At 44.9% G+C, this 22,326-nt stretch overlaps 1 protein-coding gene across 1 annotated transcript in view; it reads left to right on the forward strand.

The window, feature by feature from the left end:
- Window positions 1–467: 467 nt before the first annotated feature.
- Window positions 468–22,326, forward strand: part of SLC38A1 (solute carrier family 38 member 1) — a 37,789-nt gene continuing 15,930 nt past the window's right edge. The window contains exons 1-5 of the mRNA XM_088530367.1: window positions 468–502; window positions 8,686–8,898; window positions 15,392–15,467; window positions 16,060–16,175; window positions 21,096–21,169. Of these exons, the coding sequence (XP_088386493.1) occupies window positions 8,780–8,898; window positions 15,392–15,467; window positions 16,060–16,175; window positions 21,096–21,169 (385 nt within the window). The 5' untranslated portion in view covers window positions 468–502; window positions 8,686–8,779. The remainder of the gene's footprint in view (window positions 503–8,685; window positions 8,899–15,391; window positions 15,468–16,059; window positions 16,176–21,095; window positions 21,170–22,326) is intronic.

Below are 22,326 nucleotides of genomic sequence, written 5' to 3' on the forward strand. Positions count from 1 at the left end.
AGGGAAACAAACAAAATAATAATAATAATAATAATAATAATAAAAAACGCACCAGGCCAATGAGGGAAAAAGAAAAAAAAAAGGAGGAAAAAAGGTGGAAAAAGTTTTTTTAAAAGGTTAAAAAAAAAGGCGGTAAAAATCCCCCTCGGCGCAGGAGCTCTGCGCGCGGCGCGGAGCCGCTGCCCGCGGCCACGTGGGGGCCGCGGGGCCCCGCGCCGCACCTGGAGCCGCGGGCGCGCGCTCCGCTCGGGCCCGTGGCCGCGCGCGCTCCCGCCCGCGCGCGCGCCCGCCCGCCCACCGCCACATGCGCACACCCCCGCGGCGCGGCGCGGCGCAGCAGCGGCATCGCGCTCGTCCTCTGCCTCCCTCCGCGCCGGTCCCCCTTATTTCTATTTTTATTTGTTATTACTATTTTTTTTAATTATTTTATTACTAATATATTTGGGGGAGGGGGGCTCTCCGCCGGCAGCGCAGCGAGGGGACCCGCAGGCTGCAGGGCCAGGTAGGCGGCATCTGATGCAATCGGGGGTGGGGGGCACGGCGGGGAGCGGCTCCCCGCGGCCGCCGCCGCCTTTGTCTGCGCGCCCGCGCTGCCCTGGCCCGCGCGCGGCCCGCGGAGCGCGCCCGGCCCGCGCTTTGTCCCCGCCGGCGCGGCCGCTTCCTCGAGCCCGCACATGATGGGGGGCGGGAGCCGCAGCCCCGCGGAGGGGAGAGAAGGGAAGGGAAAGGAGGGGAAGGGAAGGGAAGGGAACGGGGGGAGGCCGCGCCATGCGGCAGCCCCGCGGGGCGCGGGGGGAGCCGCGGGGTTCCGGCTCGGGCGGGCACTGCGGTGCGCCCGGGAACATGGCAGAGAGCGGCGAGCCCGGCCCGGCCGCCTCCGCCGGCGGCGATAAATAAACGAAGTGAAAAAAATATATAAAAATATTAAAAATTATAAAAATATAAATAATAAGTATAAATAAATGCATAAAATACAATAATAGGAAAAATTAAAAGGCGGGTGGGAGGGAGCATGTTCCCGCCCCGCGGCGTGGAGCAGCGCGTGGCGCATCCCGCAGGATGAGGCTCCGCGTCCGCGGCTGCTGCCCTGGCTGGGTGGCACATGAGCCGCTCTGTCCCCTTGCCCGGCAAGTTGGGCGCTATTCCCGATGCGGGCCGGGCGCGCACGCGTGTGTGTGTGCGTGTCCGCGTGTGCAAGTGCTGGCCCCTGAATAGAGAGGAGCAGCTGAGCTGCCTGCTCGTGAGGAGGCAAAGAGAACAAAAAGGCGCCGGGTTTGGGTGCATCTCCACGTGCCCATACGTTGGGCTTCCTCTTGCCGCACAGCTTTTGTCCCCTTGCTGTTCAGAGTTTGCAGTGCTACCTGTAGCTATAATGCATCGCCCCGGGCAAAAGAGGAGCTGAGGAAGTGCGGAAACCTGCGCCTTGTGTGGGTGGCAGTGGAAAGATGAAGCAAACCCCCGTTTGGCAGCTGGTTTCACTGCAGGAGAAGCTCGTCCCCTTCCACAGCCTCAACCTGCCGTGTATCGCGGGATGACTCGGTGACCCACGTGCTGCTCTGGGGCATTTCTGCCTGCCTGTGTGCCCAGTGACTGTCACTGCGGCCTCGTGCTGCCTCCCTCGTCTTCTGTGTGCTTGGGGTTTTGCTGCTGTTGAAAGACAAGATGACACGGACCAGTCCCTGCTCTAAAAGTGAAGGACTGACAAATGCTCTTTTTTTTTGGTTTGTTTTGAATTGCAGTGCTCTTTTTAAGCTGTCAGAAGTAAAAGCAGCCACAAAGGGGGAGAAATATCATTGTTCCAGCTAACTTTTGTTTCCTTTGCCACTCAAGTATGAGCTTGCTCTAAAAGGTATCTAGGAGGGAATTTCATCTGTTGCTGAAGGATACGTAGTATCAGTAACTGCCATTTTCAGCCTTGCAGCCCCTTCTGAAACGGTGCTGAAATCAACTGGCTTCTCTGAAATCTAGGAATTATCACATTTCCAGCGAGCAAAGGCCTTGTGAGGTGACTTAGTGGAAATTCACTGACTAGCATGGGATCTGCCTCACTGTAGTGCCGAATGCCTCCTGTTTGACTTTGCTTTTTTAGAAGGTGTTTTTTCCTCCCTTCCCCCCTCCTTCTTTTTTTTTCTCTTTTTCTGGAGAGGAGCCACTTCCCGAGGCGCCCTGCAGCATCCTCTGCTGCTCGCTGGAGGCTGTCGGGGGCATAGGGGGACCCGCTGGAGCCGGGCTGTGGATGGGCTCCGGACTGGGAGGAGACCCCGTAGGAAGGATTATCCTTCACCTCATTCGACTCTTCCTGCGGCATTGAAGAACAGGGAGGTTCAATTGTCCTTCATGGCTAAATCCTGCTTTTTACAAGGGTTTTAAGGCATGGGAGGGGGGGAAGGGCTCTCCGGCGGGCCTGCTCACTGGCTCCTCGACCTGGGTCTTTGTCCTTCCTTTCCTCAAGATTTTTCTGCTTTTTGGGTTTTTGGGGAATAGTGGTGACTGAGTGTAACTGGAACTTTTCCTTCCTCCCATTTTCTGCCCTATCCCTCTGCCCTTTCCTCGAAATGCTCATTTTTGTAGAAACAAGCTTAGCAACTAGTCCAACTATTATAGTATACAGAACTACTGCTTTAAAAATGTTCTGTGAAGAAGAGCAAGGTGTTGCAGGTCTACTTAAATATTCCAAACCTAACTGAAAGCATTTCCATTTTGATATGTATTTACTGGTTTAACCTTAATCCAATCCAAGATGTTGAAACAGCCACTCTTGGTAAAAATGGCAGCTTTTTGCACGCTCAAAGTGCATTATGGGCCTTATCCAGTGAATTCTCATAATACCTATGTAAAGTTTTCAGGTAAATATCACTCTGAGTCTGTAACAGACAAGGAAATTGAAGCAAAGAAATTGCATGTAAACTGGAGGGGAGAAAAAAAAAGTGAGTTACAGACTGATGCAGAGTTTTTCCTTCTGCAGTACAAAAATTAATGTTAAATGAGAATTTTTAAGCTGCTATTAAGTCTTTACGAATTCGGTTTGAGGGCACGTTGTGTGGAGGTAGCCCATCGCGCACTGCTCTTGCTGCACCATCTCTGTGGGCTACAAGAGTTCATGTATTTGTGGTGTGTTCTGGGATCTCTTCAGCAAGACCGAGAATGTTGAGAGGATTTCACAGAGAAATATAATTAGGAAAAAATGTGACTATATTCCTCTGCCAAATGCCTTCCCTAAATTGACTGGGAAGGGCTCAAAAAAAAAAAAGTACTTAAAGATGAGCCATAAAGGAAAATGGTTTTAAGTGTTTTGCCTAAAGTCATGAATCACTGGGTGAATCAGACTAGTATTTTATGATTTCTTATTTGCCTGCCTTTGATCAACTGAGTAGCCTGTCGAGACTTAATTTGGGACTGTCTTCCCTTTCTTTACGGCTGTATGGGAGGGCAGCGCTGAAAGCAGTGGGGCAGCATAGGAACATTTTCTACTTGCAACACAAGGTCACAGCACTGAAAGAGGTTGAGTAGTTGCATTTTGTGTAAAACTCTCCTTTTTTAGAACATTTCTCTCTGTGCTTCTTCACCAAGTCTTCTATCAGCCGGTTGTTTCTCCCGCCGTGCACAACTTGTCTGTTCCCGTCCCTCGCGCCCTGGGGGCTGTGTCAGGGGAAGAGGCGCTGGCAGGAGAGCTCAGGGCTGCGGGGTGCGCACAGCTGCAGCAGCTGGAGCACGTCTCCCCACCGCCATCCCGGGGCAGCAGGCCGGGGGCCAGCACCTCACTCCCTCCCTTTCCTGGAGCCTCACGGCGAGGGCGGCTCGGGATGGAGGCCCAGCCTGCCTGGGCCACTTCGACTCCGGAGGCTTCAGCCTGTGGAAAGGGCCAGGAGCAAGCAGCTGGAGGCAGTGACGTTTCAAGCCCTGCAGATGCTCCCTCGGTGGATGTGAGTCAGTCTTTAATTGCCCATCTTTGTTATCCCAGTTATCTCTCTGCTTTGTCCTTCCTGTATGTTAGGAGTAAAACAGGAACTTTGTTCTGGATGTCGGGTGTCACTGACGCTCAGGTGTCACTAAGGAGAGTGTTGCTTCCAAAGTGATATCGTTATGTATGAAACCTATTACTGCTTTTTTGTCATCTATGTGAATAGTTTATAGAGTTTCAGACTCAGTCTTTCATTATTTATATCCATAGAGTCTTACTGGTCATTGCGGCTGTTTGAAAGAACACACAAAAATGCAAGCAGAGAAAGATGTATCGCATCTCAGTCTTTGCAGGAATAAAATGGCTTGTGTGAAACCCAAGCTGGATTCTGATGACTCCTAACCGACCAAGAGTTCTTGGTAAAACTCCCTTTGAACAGAAAATTGAGTCATATTTCAGCTTTTAAGTAAATTATCTTGAAAACTGTGGTTAAAATTGCTTAGTGTGTCTTGGATAAATAACACCCCAAACTACTACTCCTAGTTGTACTGAACTACAAGGCCATGTGACTGCAGGAAATGCAGTGAAGGAAGTGAATATTAGCAAGGTCGTGTGGCAGACACCGGGCCTAGATATGGCTGAAATGGCATCAAAATGTATTCTAGTCCCATAGCACCTCTTAGCTACTTGGTCAGCTCCTGGGCAGCCATCTGTCTACGGTCATACTTCTGAATTGTGTCATTTCCAGGTTATTAAAAAAAAAACAAACCAACTGTGAATCATGCAGAGATGATGCTATTGATAGAAATGCAGCTTCTAGTGAAGAGTTTTCAGGAGATGCTCTTCTACGTATTCTTCTTGTACTTCTTCACCAACTTTTCAACCCCATCTCTACCAGTTTTTCAAGTCTGTTACTGAGTTGCAGGGATTTCGGGAGGGAGAAGAGGGCTGTTTCAGAGGACAGTAAAGACCCCAGTTTTTGCAACTGTCGTTTAATGCCTTGTGAAGGTCTCGATGTCCTTGAGAAAAATAACTTAATTTTATCTTCTTGTGTCCTCCATATGGACTCTGTGACTAATTGTTATCTCTCCCATAAGTTTAAGGCAGTGATGTTATTTTGTAAGCAGCACATGATAAATAAATTCTCTGTAATAGGTTTTACAAGACATGTCATGGGATGTCTAAGGACAAGGGCGAGCTTCTAGCCTGGTGCTTTTCTAGCCCTTTTCCTACTCAACCAAGGGCCTGGGTCAGCCACGAAACGCAAATCTTTGCTGTACCTCCCAGCATGGCCTTAGTCCTCTCCTGTTTCCCTCGAGGTGATTCGTGCTGAGTGTTTGCCCATCTCAGTGAAAAAGTCCCAAGTAAGAGAGCTCGTATTTCTTATCTTTGATTCACTTTTTGTATGTGTCTGGGGAGAGAGGTTTGATTGCAGGTCCTGGGGCTGTTCTTTTTTGGGGAGTTAAGGATGGGCACGAGAGTGAGCGCGGTGCCTGGCTCTGGTCGGGATTGCCACCCTCGCCAGTCAGGTCATCGCTTTTTACCTTTCAGCGTCAATTAAGACTAAAGCTCCGTCTTGGTATCTCTGCCAGAAGAGCATTTTTATTTGGATATGCATTAAGACATTTTGTGAATGAAAAGACTTCAAATACAAAAACTATCGTGTTGCTTCTACTGTAGCTCCAGATTGACATATGGTAAATTTTATTAGCTGAAATGTGTTTTTTCTTCTCTCTCCTCATTATTAGTGGCCCCGACCCTTGAGGTGGAGGCTTGCTTGGCTCAGTTTCCCTGTCACGGCTACATTCTCAGGGAGCAATTCCGCGTGCGTATGGACACCTTCCCTAGGCTGGGATGAATTAGCCTGGCAGGGCCAGACTCTTCTTTCTCTGCTATGAGTCCAGATGAGGAGCCTGGAGTGGTCACGCAATGTTCAGAGAGTGAAGCTGGCTGAGGTGAATCCTACCTCGAGGCCCTGCAGACTTTATTTAGAATCTGCGTGTGATTTGTTGCATTCAGAATTAGGTGTTAAAAATAGGCATTTGGGGGGTGAAATCTTATGATCGCCTCTACTTTACCGACTGTGAGGAGAGCCTAGAGTGAGTAGCTTTCATAGAGATGTTGCAGGGTGCTCATGCAAAGGAAAGTTACTCTGGCAAAAAATTAGAGCTTTGCTTAGTCTGTATTTTCTTGTATCTGGCATGTTGCACCTTTCTGTGCTAAGTACGCAAGTGCTTTGCAACATGAGTGTTATAATCTCTATTATAATCTGAATTTTACAGATGGAGATATTAAGGATGAGGTGGTTAACCAAGGTTTGCAGTGAGTCAATGTTATCAGTTAACATCGCAGTCACTGTCCCCACATTTCTGTTTCTCTCCTAATGTTTTGGCGCTGAGATCGGGTTTTCTCAGACTTGGATGTGCAATTCACTATTTAACTCAGCAGTTCTTTAGTTTCAGGGCGTCTTGGGGTTTCTTTTTTCTTTAGTTTTAGTAGATCACTAACCTAGGAAGAACCTATGCAGATTTGAAGATGCGCCATCCTGCAGCTGCAGGAGGAGCTCATCTGTCTTGAAATCTTGAATCTGCTGGATTTATTGCTAGTGCTCCAGCCAACATCAATTGCACTAAGGTTTTGCTGTGTTCATTCAGTTTCTCATAGAATCGGAGCTTTAGTGCAAACAAAACATGGGCACTTTTGCACTGTCGCTCAGGCCTTACAACACACCTCAGCTAGACCTCGGCAGAAATGAGAGGCAGGAGGTGCACACCAGTGAGCTGTGAAGTCTGCTCTCCAGCACGTTGTTTGCCTCACAGAAGCGCTAATTTCAGCACCTATTCTTGAAACATTTAATGTGGAATTTATTAAGTGCAGGCCACGTCGAGGCAATTCTGAAAATCCTCCTGGGAGAACTAAGATGCAAAACTGCCCCCAAAGGCAAAGTTGCGGCACTTGAACATCAGATAAATCTTTGCACGGATTTTAAAAATTTCCGTGGATGCAAATCTCAGCGCAGGCATTGTCACTTCTGTTAAAGAACTGTTTATTTTTAGGAACGCGGGGTCACAAGAAGCTTCAGGATTCGGCGCCACCTCGGCAATCGCACTCTCCTGTGGCTTTATCCTTTTATAAAAAGATCAAGCTTCCCTTCTGAAATAGGTATGCTTATTTTATCCCCACTGCTTCTGAGAAGACTGTTCCAGAATGTCACTGCTAAAACCACCTTCTACGCACCAGCCTGTATTTATTTATTAGTGGTTTAAATCCTTTTTTTCTTTTTCCTAGTGCCCACATTTTAGTACCCAGGTGCTTACTTTCCTGGTGTCTGTAGTTACAGGCTGTGTGTAGACGAGCTTATGGCCCTGGGCACCTTCCCCTGGCCACGTCTGCCACCTCGTCCTGTCCACACGCGTAGCTGCTTGTGTAGATGCTCCTTCTGTAGAAATGAGCAGATTCTACCTTTCCGTAAGTGTTTTCGGCTAAACTTTAAAGTTGGACACTTTAGCATGCGTGGAGAAAGCTGTCTTTTTAGGACAAGGTGAACCTCAAGGTAAAACTAAGTTTCTGAGAAAATTTACAGTGAAAATGCTCTTTTTACAAATCCCTTTTACATGTGGAAGGGATGTAGTATAATAAGACAGAAGTGCTGGGTTCCGTAAAGTCAACTTGAAACGAGCAGATGTCGTATCTGACCAAGAAGTGAACTGAGGCTTCCCTGTTTCCTTGAGGCTCCTGCTCCTTTGGTTGCATGCGAGTATTTATTTGACTTTGGTTTTGAGGTTGCTCTGGTGACCCACCTGGGTCCCCAAACACGACTGGTGTGCGAGCACTCGTGAAGTAGCCAGGGTGAATGGCAGAGGGGTCCGGCAGAAAATCCATTCACAGGATGGGAAGGAAGAGGGTTGAGCTTGTTGCTGAATGACGTCCCGCAGCCACGGCGTTACGCTGCAGTTCCACTTCAGTGGAGAGCGGTCAAACCCTTTCAGTTGACTGACATTTTCAGTGAGGAATATGTAGCAGACTGGTCCTGTCTACTTTTGGTGTTATTCTGGCAGCTTTTGCACAACACATGTACTGGAGGAGGGTCCAGCTGAACGCAAGACATTGCCTAGGGGATGCAAAATAGATGTTATTTGTGTCTTTATGTGATCCATGAGTCAGGGATTTGTTTTGTCTGTTTCCGCCTTTGCTCAGAATAAGTGTTGTGGTAAAGAGAATTTGCAGAGGGTGCTTTGTGTCTGATTAAACTTAACAATTCAAGTGTCAGGAATACAGATGTTAGTAGAGCCAAGTTCTGGAACAATTCTATCCTTCTGTTCCTCCAACCTACCCATGGTACGGACACAAGTGATGAAAAGTATGAGAGAGCATTTTATTTATTTATTATTTTTACGAAAAGAAGCATGGAGAACATTCAGAAAAAGAGCGGCAAGTAACTAATGGGGGCATGGGCAAGCAAAATATTTTTATTTTTTAATTTTTAGGTGGTTAACCTTTTTTTCTGAAATAAATATTATTGGTTTGCTTGCCAGTTGATAAATATAAGTGCCGTTTCCAGCAATGGTTGTGCAACTGGATAAATATGTCTTGTTACTGAAGTTCATTTAATTAAGGAGCATAATGTTACCACTCTTCTGTGATGCATTCATTCACCTAAAGTGCCTCTAGAAATACAACATTGATTGATAAAGATGGTCTCTCTTGTTCAGGTCTCACTGTATTTTTCTGGCGATATTGTCTACTGTGGGTAGCATACATTTTTTTTCTTGTGTTTTGTTTAGATTGCTCACGTCGTGCCTGCAGTTTACTTGCAAGATACCAACCAAACACTAATATTTGGATAGACACTTGGATACGTACAGTTCCTCACCCAGGATGCATTTCAAAGCTGGATTAGAACTGACTGAATTGCAGAATATGACTGTCCCTGAAGATGATAACATCAGCAATGATTCAAATGATTTCACAGAGGTGGAAAATGGCCAGATAAATAGGTGAGTATTTTTCCACTGACGCTGCCTGTGCTAAGAAACACACTGTTTAAAAAACAGCATTCTAATTTTCAGTATATGCCTTGAATTATTCATTATCAAGTCATGCTCCATTTGAAGATGTAATTTGAATTTCATATGTGACATCTGTTGGACATAGGCTGCAACAGCAGATAAAGCAAACAGAGTGGCAATTTATTCATCGTTTTGAATCTTTCAAATTAGTCTAATAAAATGCACAAACATATAATGTAGCAAAAAGCCAACCTTTTGAAATGTCTACTTACACACAGCAAAGAACTAATAATAATAAATGCAATTAGACTGATGGAATAATTTGGGGGAAATCACTTTGGCGACCTTTGGCCTTGATATTATGACTTTAACCTGCATGGTCACAGCTAAGTATTCCAGCTGATGGGAATTCACAGCCTGCGTGGTTGGCAGGAAAAGCTCTTTTATCCAAGGTAACCCCTGCTGTGGCTGCCGCTCCCCAAGACAGCAATAGCAAGAGATGGAGGGAGCAAAGGCTTTGCCTAACCGAGGTCTTGTTACCTCTATTTACTGACTTCAGTAAAAATCAGTATGTGTTTTTAAATTAGTAGGCTGCTGACTTCTTTTTTCCCCTCTTTCTGTAAACCTTTAATTAATTTTTAAAAGCCTGTTCCACATTACAGCAGTTTTTCCAGGCACGGAGAAGTGTGGGGCACCGTGTCCAACAGGTGATGAATCCGGTCGCGTTTCTAGCAAAGCTCTGCTGATGGGCAGCGTTTGCCTTCTGTGAGCTGTAAAACAAGAGGCTGTTTCCCCATCAAACTTCCCGTTCAGATATCGCAAACATAGGTGGAGCAGGAAGGTTTCTGCCCGCAGATCCAGGTACTTGTGCTAGCAAGAAAGCCACACGAAATCCTGTTCGCTTGCTGCAGCTCCACTGGACTCTACTGCCGGGGTTTAAATCTTCAGAATTGAACGAACCCATTTCCCTTGCCCTTGCTTCCTTTTGGCAGCAGCTTGCTGGCTGCGCAGCGAAACCCGGGCCCTGGTGTAGAAAGGCAGCGGTGTTTGCCCGTGTTGGAGCGTGTTGTGTGTTGGGGGCCGAGTGGGCGGCCGCTGCCCCGCGTGCCCGGGCCCCGCACCAGCGGACAGGTCACGCTCTGCGGAGGGGAAGTCCTGGGGCACTGAGCGGCTGCGAGGCTCAGCAACGTGAGCGCACCGCAGCTGCGCTCGTGAAGAAGCTCGTGAAGCGGGCAGGAATTTTCTGATGCAACTTCTTTGATGGAAAGTGCCAAGATGAAACACAAACCACTTCTGTTATCCAAAAAAACATAAAAATTAAAAAAAAAAGGAAAGAAAGAAATAAGAAAAAAACACTAAACACCTCCAACTTTGCCAAAACAAAACAGTTCCCGTATGAACCTGCTGGCTTTTCTACTGGTTCTCTACCTAAGGCAAGGGTGGAGGATTTTATACCAGTGGCAGGAGAAGCAGAGGTCTTTTCTGGGCTGCCTGGGCCTCGGGAACTCTTTGTCTTCTGCTGCAAGTAACAGTTTTGGGGAAAAGCCTTCGTTTATCAGCGAATGTTGATCTTTGATGGTCAAGGTGGGCTTTGATGAGTTAGTGCATGGGAAGCACAGAGATGCCCGAGTAGACTGCCTGCAAAAGAAAGGAGAAGAGTGGGAAGAGCACCAGAAACCTCGGCAGGATTTCTAATTACTATTCTGGTTCTTAGGGCAAGCTAAAAAGCAAGATTCGAGGCTGTCTCTGCCAGCTGGGGACAGCTTGGGCATCAGCACGTGGGCGCCATGGGCTTCCACCAGGCCATGGCCAAAGGAGCCTTCATGCCCTGCAAGCCCTTGCCCAGCCTGTGCGAGTGCCTCGGTGCCTTCTAGGGCAGCAAGCAGGCAGGTAGGCCCTGCTGTGCTCCCCTGCCCAAATGCTGCCCCAAGGGATACGGTTATTCTCGTTCTGGAACTGTTCTGGCAAACGCCTGGTCTCGGAGGAGTGAGAGGTCAATCAGTGCACCAAAAAACATTTTCTGTGCTGTCTGACGCATGGTGTAAGGCTGTGTGAAACTCCACAGTCCTTTAAAGCCAGCAAGACTTTTTTTTTGTTGATTTCCCTTGAGCTGTAGATTAGATCTATAATTTTCAACCATTTATTTATTTTTTTAGCTGTTTCAACTTGTTTCATTTTGCACTCTGCATTTCATTTTAAACCTGCATCTTTTCCTAGATGCAGCTTACCTTGCTCAGTGAAAGTAAAGAGTGTTGTTTTGGGGGTTATATTGGGAAAGGGTTTTCCTTGTGTATGAAAATGTTAAACAATTTCTGGAAGGAAAGAAGAAACTTGCATCAAATCCAGACATCCCCTTCTTCGTGTGCTGTTAACCGGGTATCCTGGATCTAAAACTGTCACCGTAAGCCTGCGATTAAACTCCTAGGAAGAGGCTAGAGCGATGCTGAGCACTCGTCTTGGTTTGCAGGTGCTGGTAGATTAGCAGCAGCTCTTGCTCAGCTAACAAGGTTGTTCACAGGTAACCCCAGATGTGGTTCACGCTGTGAGCCAGACCAACCTTTCTTTTGCATTTCTTGTTCATGCTTGCCTTGGAGAACTTTACTGTTGCTCAAGCTGCAGCTCCATTTGGGAAGATGCCTAAGGATAGAGGTCTGTCATCTTGGCAAAACCAGCTTTTCCTAACTTCAAGGCATTACAAGGCATTTAAGGCATTGTCAAATATCACTTTAAGTTAATTATGATAGCTAAATGGTTTTAACTCAGCTTAAACAAAGTGGTTAACTCAGCACCCTTATATGAGACATTTCTCATGTAAATTCTCTAATAAATTTAACTGTAAACCATAGCTAAACACGGTCCTTTTAAAGCCACTTTGCTGATAAAACTAATTTTCTGCCTTGCACAAAAGAAAACAAGAACTAGATTAACAGATTCTCTGTGAGCCAAGAATGAGGATGGATTAATCCCAAGGATTATTGATTATTTTTGGTCAGGGTATTCTTTTATAAACATATCAGAGAAGTTTGGTATAAACTGTTCATACTCAGCTGTGACATGTAAAGCACAACTAGAAGCAGAAATGCACAAGAACAGGGTATGTCTTTTGATGATGAATAAACTTTGCAGTGAATGTAACTACAGCACAGAAGGATTTTGCACATGTCAGGGCGTCACAAAGCTTTAGTGACGTGGACCATTGTAGTGTGTGTTTCTACCGCAGCGCTCTCAGTGGCCGTGGGAGGATTGACAGACTCCGGAGCAAAAAGTCATTTCACTTCAGTCCTGTCATATTTATAAAGAGCAGATATACATCAGTCTGTGACAGTGAATAGTGTGGTTTCCGAGAACATCTATTAAGCAGAGTAGATGCAAGTCATGGTTTAGAAATTCCTATATTCTAATGCGTGTTCCTTTCATATTGTAGGATAAAATCACCCTGCAATGGAAAAAATTAAATGTTCATAAAAAGCAAAATCTTGGGATTTTTTTTTAATTCACTGGACTACCTCTCTTCTACTCTTCCCCCCCCGCCCAATTTCAGTAACACCTTCCACTTAGGAAGGCCTTACGGTGTTGAACAGAGCCCCGCTCCCGCCGTCCCCAGGCAGCCCCTCGCCCGGGCCTGCCGCTCGTGCCGGCCTCCCTAGCGAGTGCGTCCGCAGCTGGGCTGCAGCCTGCAGAGCTGGCGGGCACCCACGCGCCCCGCGGCTGCGCTGCACCAGCCCTGGGGCTGGGGGGCCGGCTGTAAAAAAGCCTCACCCAGTGCTATGGCCCTCACAGAAGTTGCAATTTGGGAGGCTGGTGGCCCCGTTGGCACGTACCAGCCACAGTCCCTTGGCTGACTTGGTCTTGCAGTCCACATCACACAGCATAAATGGAGAAAAATCTGCCGTGTGACATGGCAAATGTGGAATGGGTGAGGAGCCCCCCTTATAATAGGAGAAAACAGACTGGACAGCAAGTCCAAGCCAGTTCAACATAGGACTAATGCAAAACAGTGTTTTGGATCAAGTTATAAAATCAGGTTAGCCTTTTTTTTTCAAGTCCATTCCAGAAAGAAATCAAAAACTGATTATGGAGAAACCATTTTTTCCATCAAAAATATTTTAATACAAAATTCAAAGTAGCTTCATGTTTGTATGTATTCATAACAATGTGATTCAAGCATTGTTTTTATCATTTGTAAATTCTTCACCAATAATTTTCATTGAACTTTTTAATTGAACTTTACCAAACAGCAATAATATCTACAAAATTATTATTTCTATAATTATTAAACCGGGGTAAAATAGCTAGGAATGAGCATAAGGGGGAGGAGGGGAACAGACTAGTTGCCTCTATCATAACTGACAAAATCAAAAGTGACACGGGATCTCCATAAATGACAGAAGAAGGCAAAGTCCGCAGATGTTCCCAGCAGCACTTCAAAACCAATAGGAGACAAAACTCTTCTCTTTGCTCCTGACTATAAAATTGCCTGCAGCGTATTTCATGAGAGAGCTGGAATGTCTTTTCCAAACTGTTCACACTCAGCTGCCTATATTCAAGAGATGAGCTTTAAACAGACATGAAAAGAAAATATGCAAGCTCTGATTCTAGAGAAGACCAATTTGCAGTTTTATTCCATGAGGGTGAGAGGCCTATGTGCTGAACTTCAGAAAGTTAGTTTTGGAGCAATCTACCACAGGAGTGGTTACTTCGTACTTCTGATGGCAGTGGAGGTTCAGTCAACTCTGCCAGCTTCTCTAGGACTGCTAAACCTGGCACGTTGTCTATATGTTGCGGCTAATTAACTTCTGAAGATAGCAGTTCAAAAAATAAGGGAGTTAATAGTTTAAAAAGTATAGGAGAACTTGTAGCTGGTTGTTGTTTATGTAAAGACAAAGTAGACTGATGGATAGGAAGCAAATTTACAAGAGCAACAGTAACACTAAATATTTTTTGTCAGATTTTGCCAAATATAGGGTTAAACTCCAAATGGAAGTGCATAGTAGAGAAAAGTCAGACTTTTAAAGACATTTTTCTATTAAGGATGTTTACCGCCATATCTAAAAACTGAGCGCAAGGTACTTTATGAAAAAGCTGTTAACGATGCAGGGCCCAGCGTGTCAGCTGTGGAAACGGATCAGTAGCATTACAGCTGTGTCATTTCAGCATATGCCTAGAAACCATATTCTCACCATCTTTTGCTAGTAATTAGGTCACAACCAGAGTCGTAAGTTGATAGAGCTTTGTATTTATGAATTTAGTGTCTTATGACCAGCCTAAATGCCCTTGGCTGCACTGAACTAAACCGCCGTCTGAGTCAGAGTGTGAACTGTCTGTCCCAGCTGTGGGAAGCAGCTAGGAGGGTTGTTCTTCACATGAAACAAAACACCATGTCTAGTTTATTGTTGGCTTTCATTTAAGAAGAGCCACCTTATCTTACCAGCAGCAGAAAGGGTCTCAGAAGCCTGGTGGCAGCCGCTGGTTAGGCCAGCAGAGCCTGGTGGTTCCGCCAGCACCTGAGACCTGCGTGCAACAGAACCAAGATGCCCAGACTGGCTTTTGCATATGTCTTCAAATGCTGAGAAGTCAAGAGAACGCTAGAGGCAAACTAAAACATTAGCTGAAGACAGGGTCTGTGAGAAAAATAACAGCACACCCAGAGCAGAAGTGTCAAAAATGCCAAGGATGCGGAAACATTGTGGCAGGAGGCAAATCTTGCTCTGGCGACAGCGAGTTCCTGACGGGTATGTCTCAAGGACGAAGCACAAGCAACGCATGCTGAGATAAAAAAGCTCTTTACTCTGTGCTTCCCAGCACAGGGGTGTTTCATTCTGCAGGCTGGTGGATTTAATGCTTTGGTTTTCAAGGGCCCTTCAATGAAAATGCAGTAGTGCGGAGCTGCTGGTGTGCCAAGGGGGCTTGTCACCGAGCTCAGGATGGCCCCAGGCAGCGGTGGCTGTGGAAGGACAGCACTTCTTCCTCCTCTCAGCTCCAGACACCTCACTCAGAGGGGGCACCAGAGGGTCTCAGGACCCAGGTGCCACTGCTGCGCTCCCATGGGCTCATCCCAATGCTGGATGCCCCGAGGCTCAGTGAAGGCAGCAGCTCACTAAGAAAATGAACCAAGTGGCTGCGAGCCAGATCTGTAGCTGAGATCCTCTGCAGGGTACCTGGAGAAGCCCCTTAACAGGGCCCTGTTAACGTCTGTCATCTTCCTGCCCTCAGAATCGCTGCTTTTTCATTACCAAATCTCCTGAAATGCCATTCTGTATACATTCCTTCTGCTCTTGTGCTAGCACTACCTTTATTGATGCCCAAGGTTTGCCGTCGGAAAAGCAGCATAATCTGGCTCATTAACAGTTATGAGTTTGACCTCTTTGCTTATCCGGCTTTTATACATTGCATGTTTTGTAATCACATGATGCTTATGGAATTAACATGTTTGCATTTTATAAACACTCCTGCTGGAAATAAATCCTCTGACTTCTTTCAGCAAGTTTATTTCGGATCGAGAAAGCAGAAGAAGTCTTACAAACAGCCACCTGGAAAAAAAGAAATGTGATGAATATGTAAGTGCCTCCTGCTGTTCTTTTCTCTGTCCCAATGAGCTATATGTTGTGCATAAATACAGCCTTTAGACATGGTCTTCAGAAGTGCGGAACACACACAATTATGGCTGAAATTCAAGTTCCGGTAGGAACTGCTCATGCTCACTACCTAAAAAATAGGAACAAAAAAAACCCCAAAACCAAAAAACACACAACCCCTCTCAAGAATTTTAGCATTTTGGTCCAGCTCAGACCTGCCTTTGTTAGACAGGAAGGCGTGGTGTTTCCTTATGGCTTTACAATGTATAAAACACACCTAAGATATTTCACAAACATAGTGAAAGAGGGATTTTCAAACTGAAAGTGCACCATGAGTTGTATATTGCCTATACCACTTATGTAAATTTATACAACCTATAAACAGTGATCAGAATGGAGCTGTGAGAAAGCTCAGTAACATTTTTCTCTTTCAAACCTTGCATTTTTATTGATTTGTTTCCATAGCAGTAACTACTTACATTTGATATATCAAAAATATTGCAGTTTAAATTATAGATGCATTTCTGCTGTGTTCCAAGCTGTAATGTATATGTATATATTTCATTTTTTCCAGATTCCAGGAACTACTTCACTGGGAATGTCTGTCTTTAATCTCAGCAATGCTATTATGGGCAGTGGAATTTTAGGCCTCGCTTTTGCATTGGCCAACACGGGAATTCTCCTTTTTTTGTAAGTATCTGTGTGCTAAGTAGCAGGTCTCTGTGCAATTTCATTGTGATTAAAGAACATGTGCACTGCAAGCAATTGGGGTGATTTATAGTCCATTTAAAATGTGAAGTGCTTTTTTACTTCTCTGCAATGAACCTGTATGAATAGCTTGGTTTTAAGAGTACTGATGGATATGTCTGTTGTTATCTAAAGATGGACTCAAATACTCAAGTACAGTGATCAAGTTTAAAAGTGTTAGTTACAAGTTTCAAACATATTTCTTTATGCAAAATTGTGAAAGAAAAGCCACTAATTGTAGCTCTTGGAGTAAATTAAGTCTGTGTTATTTCTACTGACTTAGCCTAGCCAGGATTTTACCCACGGTCTAAGAGCTACACATATATTAGAAATAGCAAATTTATTCAGAAGCGATAGTTATAGTGTGATAGTACCTGCTTCTTATTTGTGTTATAGGAGCTCTAGAGTTTTCATCACGCATTGTACAATAACTGCCTTTTTTATCAAGAGTATCTAAGCTCATTTATATCTTACATGATGTATTTTAATCTTACTCCCACAGTTTCTTCAGTTTGTTATGTGAAAGTCCTTAGAAGCCAACATAAATATAGCCAAGATTTTAGTGTGAAAAAGGATTTGAGGTAGAGTACTCAGCTCCACACACCAAAAAGAAAAAAAAAAGGCATTTTGCAAAGGACAATTTTATAGTTTAAAAATGAAACAGTGCCAAGGAATGACTAAGATGCAGAATACTGTGTTATTTTGGACTGCAGTATGAGACATTTCATTGTGAAAAGTGATTGTTAAAAAATCAGTTGGGAATTGTGCACAGATTCCAGTAATACATGTTCATTGAGGAAAAAAATATAATAACTTGCAATATTTGAGAACTGTTCAACATTTACAGATATTTCTAAAGAAATGTCATTTCTTGAATGACAAATTTTAAAAAATCTAGGGCTTTGTTATTTGTTAGGTTTTGGGGAAATATTTAATGAAAGCTCTGTGTATTGCAAAGTGAATAGCCAAAGTGGTACGTAAAGCAGGGATTTTGTGCCAGGGTACCAACATCCATACTGCTACTATGTAGTTCACTGTGCTTGGGTAAAATCTGGGAATATCCAAAGAATTAAAACACCTACATTAAGAATGCAGTTTCATAATTGTGTTGTAATTAAGTTAGGTTATAGAGCAGATGGGTTCTAATTTAGAGAGTCCAGTTTTAATTTAATCTTTCTTATAAAGAGCAACTGAATTTGTTTCATGTTTGCTGGGTATTTTGGGGTAGTAGTCTAACCTGTAAGTGATATTGCACCCATGTTCTAATAAGCAGACTTCTGAGAGCACAGTCTGGTGTTTGCAAAAACTGCTGTTACCTCTGTTCAGAAATGAGATAATAGTGTCTCAGCTAAGAAGTGATTTTTACATGTGCTTCACAAAAGGTCATCATACTGCACCCACAGTTTCTCCTTACTGCTCTAGTTTCCTAGAAATAATCCCATCCTCTTCTCTTTCTTTCAGCAAACATGCAGATTTTCATGAGAGCTTCAGTGAAATGTGTTTGCTTTAAAGGATGTGAAAGGGCAGGGAGGCTTTAAGTGAATAAGATCAACCACTGCTTCTGAACACCAGAAAACTTCTAAATGTCTGTGATAGTGACTGGGCTTCTCCTGGTGCAAGTAGTGTGTGTATAGTTCCGTATCAGGACATTTTATCAAAAACTGCCAAAGGTGAATGTCTTATTGAAATGCTATACAGTAAATAATAGTATTATTCTCTACAGAGTTAACTGTTGTATTTAAGAGTGGGTAATTGGTTTTCTTGGCTTCATAGTGCTTTTAGAGCTGTTGGCCTTGAGCTAGATCAGCCTCCTGAGATCAAAGGTAAGGAAGCTAGCAGAAACTATCTGGCCAGCCTAGCAAGGATTTCCCCTATATGGCCTAGAGAAGATCTTTGTGTGTAATATCTTCAGTTATGCCTGAAAATCCAACTCCTTAAATTATTCTTTCATCTTGCCTTAGTGTCAAAGTTAAATCTAGTTCATCAGGATTGCTATATTTTTCCTACACTTTGATTCAGTGCATTTTTTTCCAATAAAAGTATAGTTCTGCTGTCTCTAAGATCACAAGGTAGATTTTAGAATCATTTCTGCTTTACAAGGGATTAGAGTCCTAGCAATAACTTCATTGCTTTTTACACGAGAAAACACTTGCATTCACTGCTGTTAAGGTGCAGAATTCTGGAGTGCGTCAAGGTCGCTCCGTCCAGGTAGCCTGTCTGCTAGCACTGGCATGTACTGCTTTGGAAAGCAAAAAAAAGATCTGGAAAAGCTAAAGGAGCATTTTAAGCACTAATAAAACAGATGCAGCTTGATTTAAACTCTCATGACTTTAGAACTGCCTCAGTCTGAAGGGTACACTACCATGACCGTGAATCAGTCCAGATCCCATATTCTTGGCATAGGACATGCAAAATGGCCAAATAAGAGCATCCTTTCCTCTATACAAAAGAAGAGAAAACCTTGCTGTAGAAAGATGACTCAGAAAAAGCTCAGGCTCAGAAGGCTACAGCTGAACCAAGCCAGCTGCAGGTGACAGAAGCAGTCCCCATAACTGAGCTCCCTCGGCCAGTGGTGGCACCGTGGAGCCCCAGGGCTGCCGTGTGGGACTGCGCTGCAGAGGCACATAGCTGGATAAATGTGAGGTGCCATCACATGTGCTGCTGGACTGAGTCACCACTCCAGCAATGGGCTGCGAAGGTGATGAAGGGACCAGACCATCTCCCCTATGAGGAAAGGCTGAGAGCTGGGCCGGCTCAGCCTGGAGGAAGACTGAGGTGGGATCTTAGAAGTGTGTATAACTATCTGAAGGGAATATGCCAAGAAGATGGGGCCGTCTTCTTGGTGGTGGCCAGCGATAGGACAAGAGGCAACGGGTACAAACTAAAACACAGGGAGCTCCAGCTGAACATGAGGAAAAACTTCTTGACTGTGAAGATCCATGGGCACAGACTGCCCAGAGAGGTTGTGGAGTCTTTATCCTGGGAGACAGTCAGAAGCCACCTCGACAGGGTCCTGGACACCTTGCTCTAGGTGCCCCTGCTTGAGCAGGAGTGTTGGACAAGGCTGGTGTGCAGTTCTGTGACTGTCTCGGCCACTCTCACTGCACACAGGGCTCCCATGCTCCCTTGTGCAGTAGGGCAGGTGACTGCTCAAGCTTCCCAGGTCTGAGCAGCCCAGCTGGGACCATGCACATTTCGGTTCATTGGAAGGGCCGCAGCTGTGAGCAGGCAGCACCAGTGTTGCAGGAACAGTTTGTTCTCCCGAGCACTGTATCCATTGCTGCCCGAAATGGCTTATTTTGAATAGCCTTTAGAGGGAGATGAACGCTGCATGTGCTGTAGCTGCCAGCACGGCTGTAAAAGCAGGCGGAATAGGAAGCGGAGAGCTCTTGGGCCTGCAGGCCAAGCTGTCCTCTCCTGTTGGAGTCTGTGAGCCATGCTGAGGGGCAGCTCTAGCGCAAGCACCTGCGCCACAGTCCTACACAAGCGTTTCACTCAGCGCCAGTAGGAGTGCCAAGTGTCCCCAGCAGCCTCCTACCGGGAGGTAAGGACAGCAGAGCAGATAAACACCTGGCTGCTTGGAAGTGTTGTTTTTATTGCCACAGAGACTCCATGAGCTCAGCGCCTGAAAAACAGGAGCTTTTAATACTAAAACAGACTTGTAGAGTGGGAGCCGCTGGGGCCGGAGTGACTTGTTGGGGAGGGTGAGCAGTAGTGGCCGCAACATGGGCGGCAGCGCGGCCGGCCTGGCTGCAGACAGGGAGCAGGGTTAGCTCATCCCTGCGCTCCCTTCCCACCACCCCCAGCAAGTGGCCGTTGGGAGAAACACCCTTCAGACTGGGCCAAGTGTGATCTTGTCAATAACCATCGTAAAGAGCAGGTCCTGGTATCCCCTCCTTGTATTTCCCACTGTTCTTGGGCCCCGAGAAACCCCCAAGTCATTACGCGTCGCTAAAATATTTTTAACAAAAGGGAGGGGGAGCTTTTTTTCCTGCTCCGCCTGGGTATTACTATGGAAGAGGCGCGTTGCTGCCTATCGAGGGTAGCAGTTTGTTTTCTGCGAAGTTTTAGGTTTGTTTTGCCTGATGTCCCGAGGGCAGTTGCCATAATAGTGAGAGGCAGTGCCAGCAGATTGTCTGAGCGCTCTTCACGCACATCGTGAAAACATCATCAGCTCTTTGTGTGTCTGGGTGTTGGAGCGAACGGCACACATGGTGCTTGGCTTGGAGTGCTGGAGCAATGAGCAGATGTGTTTTTGTGCGCTCAGCCCCCAGTGCTGACTGATTGCTGTGGGTGCCAGCGAGTTCCCCGCACGAGCAGCATGGTCACCGCTTCCTGCGATTCTTCTGCGCGCAAAGCCAAGCCAGGGATCACGGCAGGATGGAGAGTGTCACCAGCCCCTTGCCTGGACAGGATACAAGCATATGGAATGTGACGTGGGAAAAGATGCTTCCCTTTGGCTTGGAAGTCCCCAAACAGGTCATTTCCCCCTGACATTTTTCATTTGGCTTCCAGAAAAAAAAAAGCTTCGGACTGGGTGGTGAGGAACATGCACACTGCATCCTTGCTCTGATTAAATCTTAGCTCAATCTTAGCTCTGGTGTAACAGGTAACATGGGTTCTAAAAAGCAAGTTGCATTTGGCTGCATTCTTGTGCGTATCAGGCTTCATATACATCCAGTGTAATTTACTGATCACACACAGTAAACAGCGTGTAAATCACATCAATTTTTAGAGTTCTCTGCATTCTCAGAAGAGTATAAAAAGTGTTTCAGTGTCAATAGGAATCTGTCTTGATGTGTAAAGCATTTCAAGGTTGCACCTCAGGTCTTATAGTAAACTTTATTTTTCATTCTTTTGTAGGGTGCTTTTGATTTCAGTGACATTGTTGTCTATTTATTCAATATACCTCCTGTTGGTGTGTTCAAAGGAAACAGGTAACTAAGGCATTATTATATATTCCAGTACGGTTGTAAAGAGCAAGAATAAGGCCAAGAGCCTTGTGAATGATAAGCTTCTGTCACCTTGCTGACATAACAGAAAGACCTAACACTGGGTCAGAAGCCCAGAGATTAAAAATAATTTATGACATGCTGAGCAGCATTTAACCATCATTAGAAAGAGAAAAATATATGAAAAAAGAATGACTTATCCTCTAGTGAAAGTCCACTTTCACAGAAATAAGAATCTCTCTGAACATCTCAAATAGTTTCGCGGCATTACAAAAACAACTTTAAATGAATTATAGTGAATCTTTGTTTATAGTGAAGCATACTTGGAAATGCATTTTGTCATTAATTAGTGGTGATGACATTCCTGATAGCCTTGATGAGGAGATTTCCTTGGAAGAAAGTAAAAGGGAACAGTTCCTCCACAGAGAGAAGGATATCTCTAAGCAAAATGTATTTCTATACACAGGAATCAGAGATCATCCGTACAATGCTAAATGATTTTGTATTCTGAGGTCCAACAATCTCTTTCCTTAGGGAGTAATCTCTGAGGCCAGATTTTGAAAATCATCTGTGCATAAGAACATTGTCATATTTAAACAGTTAATTTGGACATACATGAGCTACTGTTATAGTGTGTATAATGACAGCAACTGCCTATTTCAATTAGGTGCCTGCCTAATTGTGCGCACGTTTGTGCTCTGTTAAGTCTCAAAAAGGAAGCCCTGGTTGCTATGCTCTTAGGCATTACATTTGAGCTCAAACTTACTGTTTATACAATTGCAACGAAGAAATGTCAGCTATAAGGAAGTGTAGAGAAATCCAAACAATGAGATAGTGTTTTTTAGATAGTCTGTTGAATGTAACATCTGCAGTTTCTCGGTATTTGTGTATCTCTCCTTCACAACATTCAATCTTTTCAACCTGAACCACAACTGATGGAAAAAATGTTTAGCAGAAACAAAATATAATTAATAGCGGTTCTTGTAGAGTTTGACAAATTATAAAAATGAAGTTTTAGTTATAATTTACACCTTTCCCTGCTTTTACCAAAAATAAAGTGCACCAAGAACTCAGAAGTTAATGCTTCGCTGTTAAAAATTGTAAACCAGCACATAAACCAGTGGCAGCCTTCACTTAATTAA

The sequence above is a fragment of the Tinamus guttatus genome, unplaced genomic scaffold (assembly GCF_059628265.1).
Source record: "Tinamus guttatus ecotype Peru unplaced genomic scaffold, ASM5962826v1 Tinamus_guttatus_pri_ptg000368l, whole genome shotgun sequence".
Taxonomy (NCBI): Eukaryota; Metazoa; Chordata; class Aves; order Tinamiformes; family Tinamidae; genus Tinamus; species Tinamus guttatus.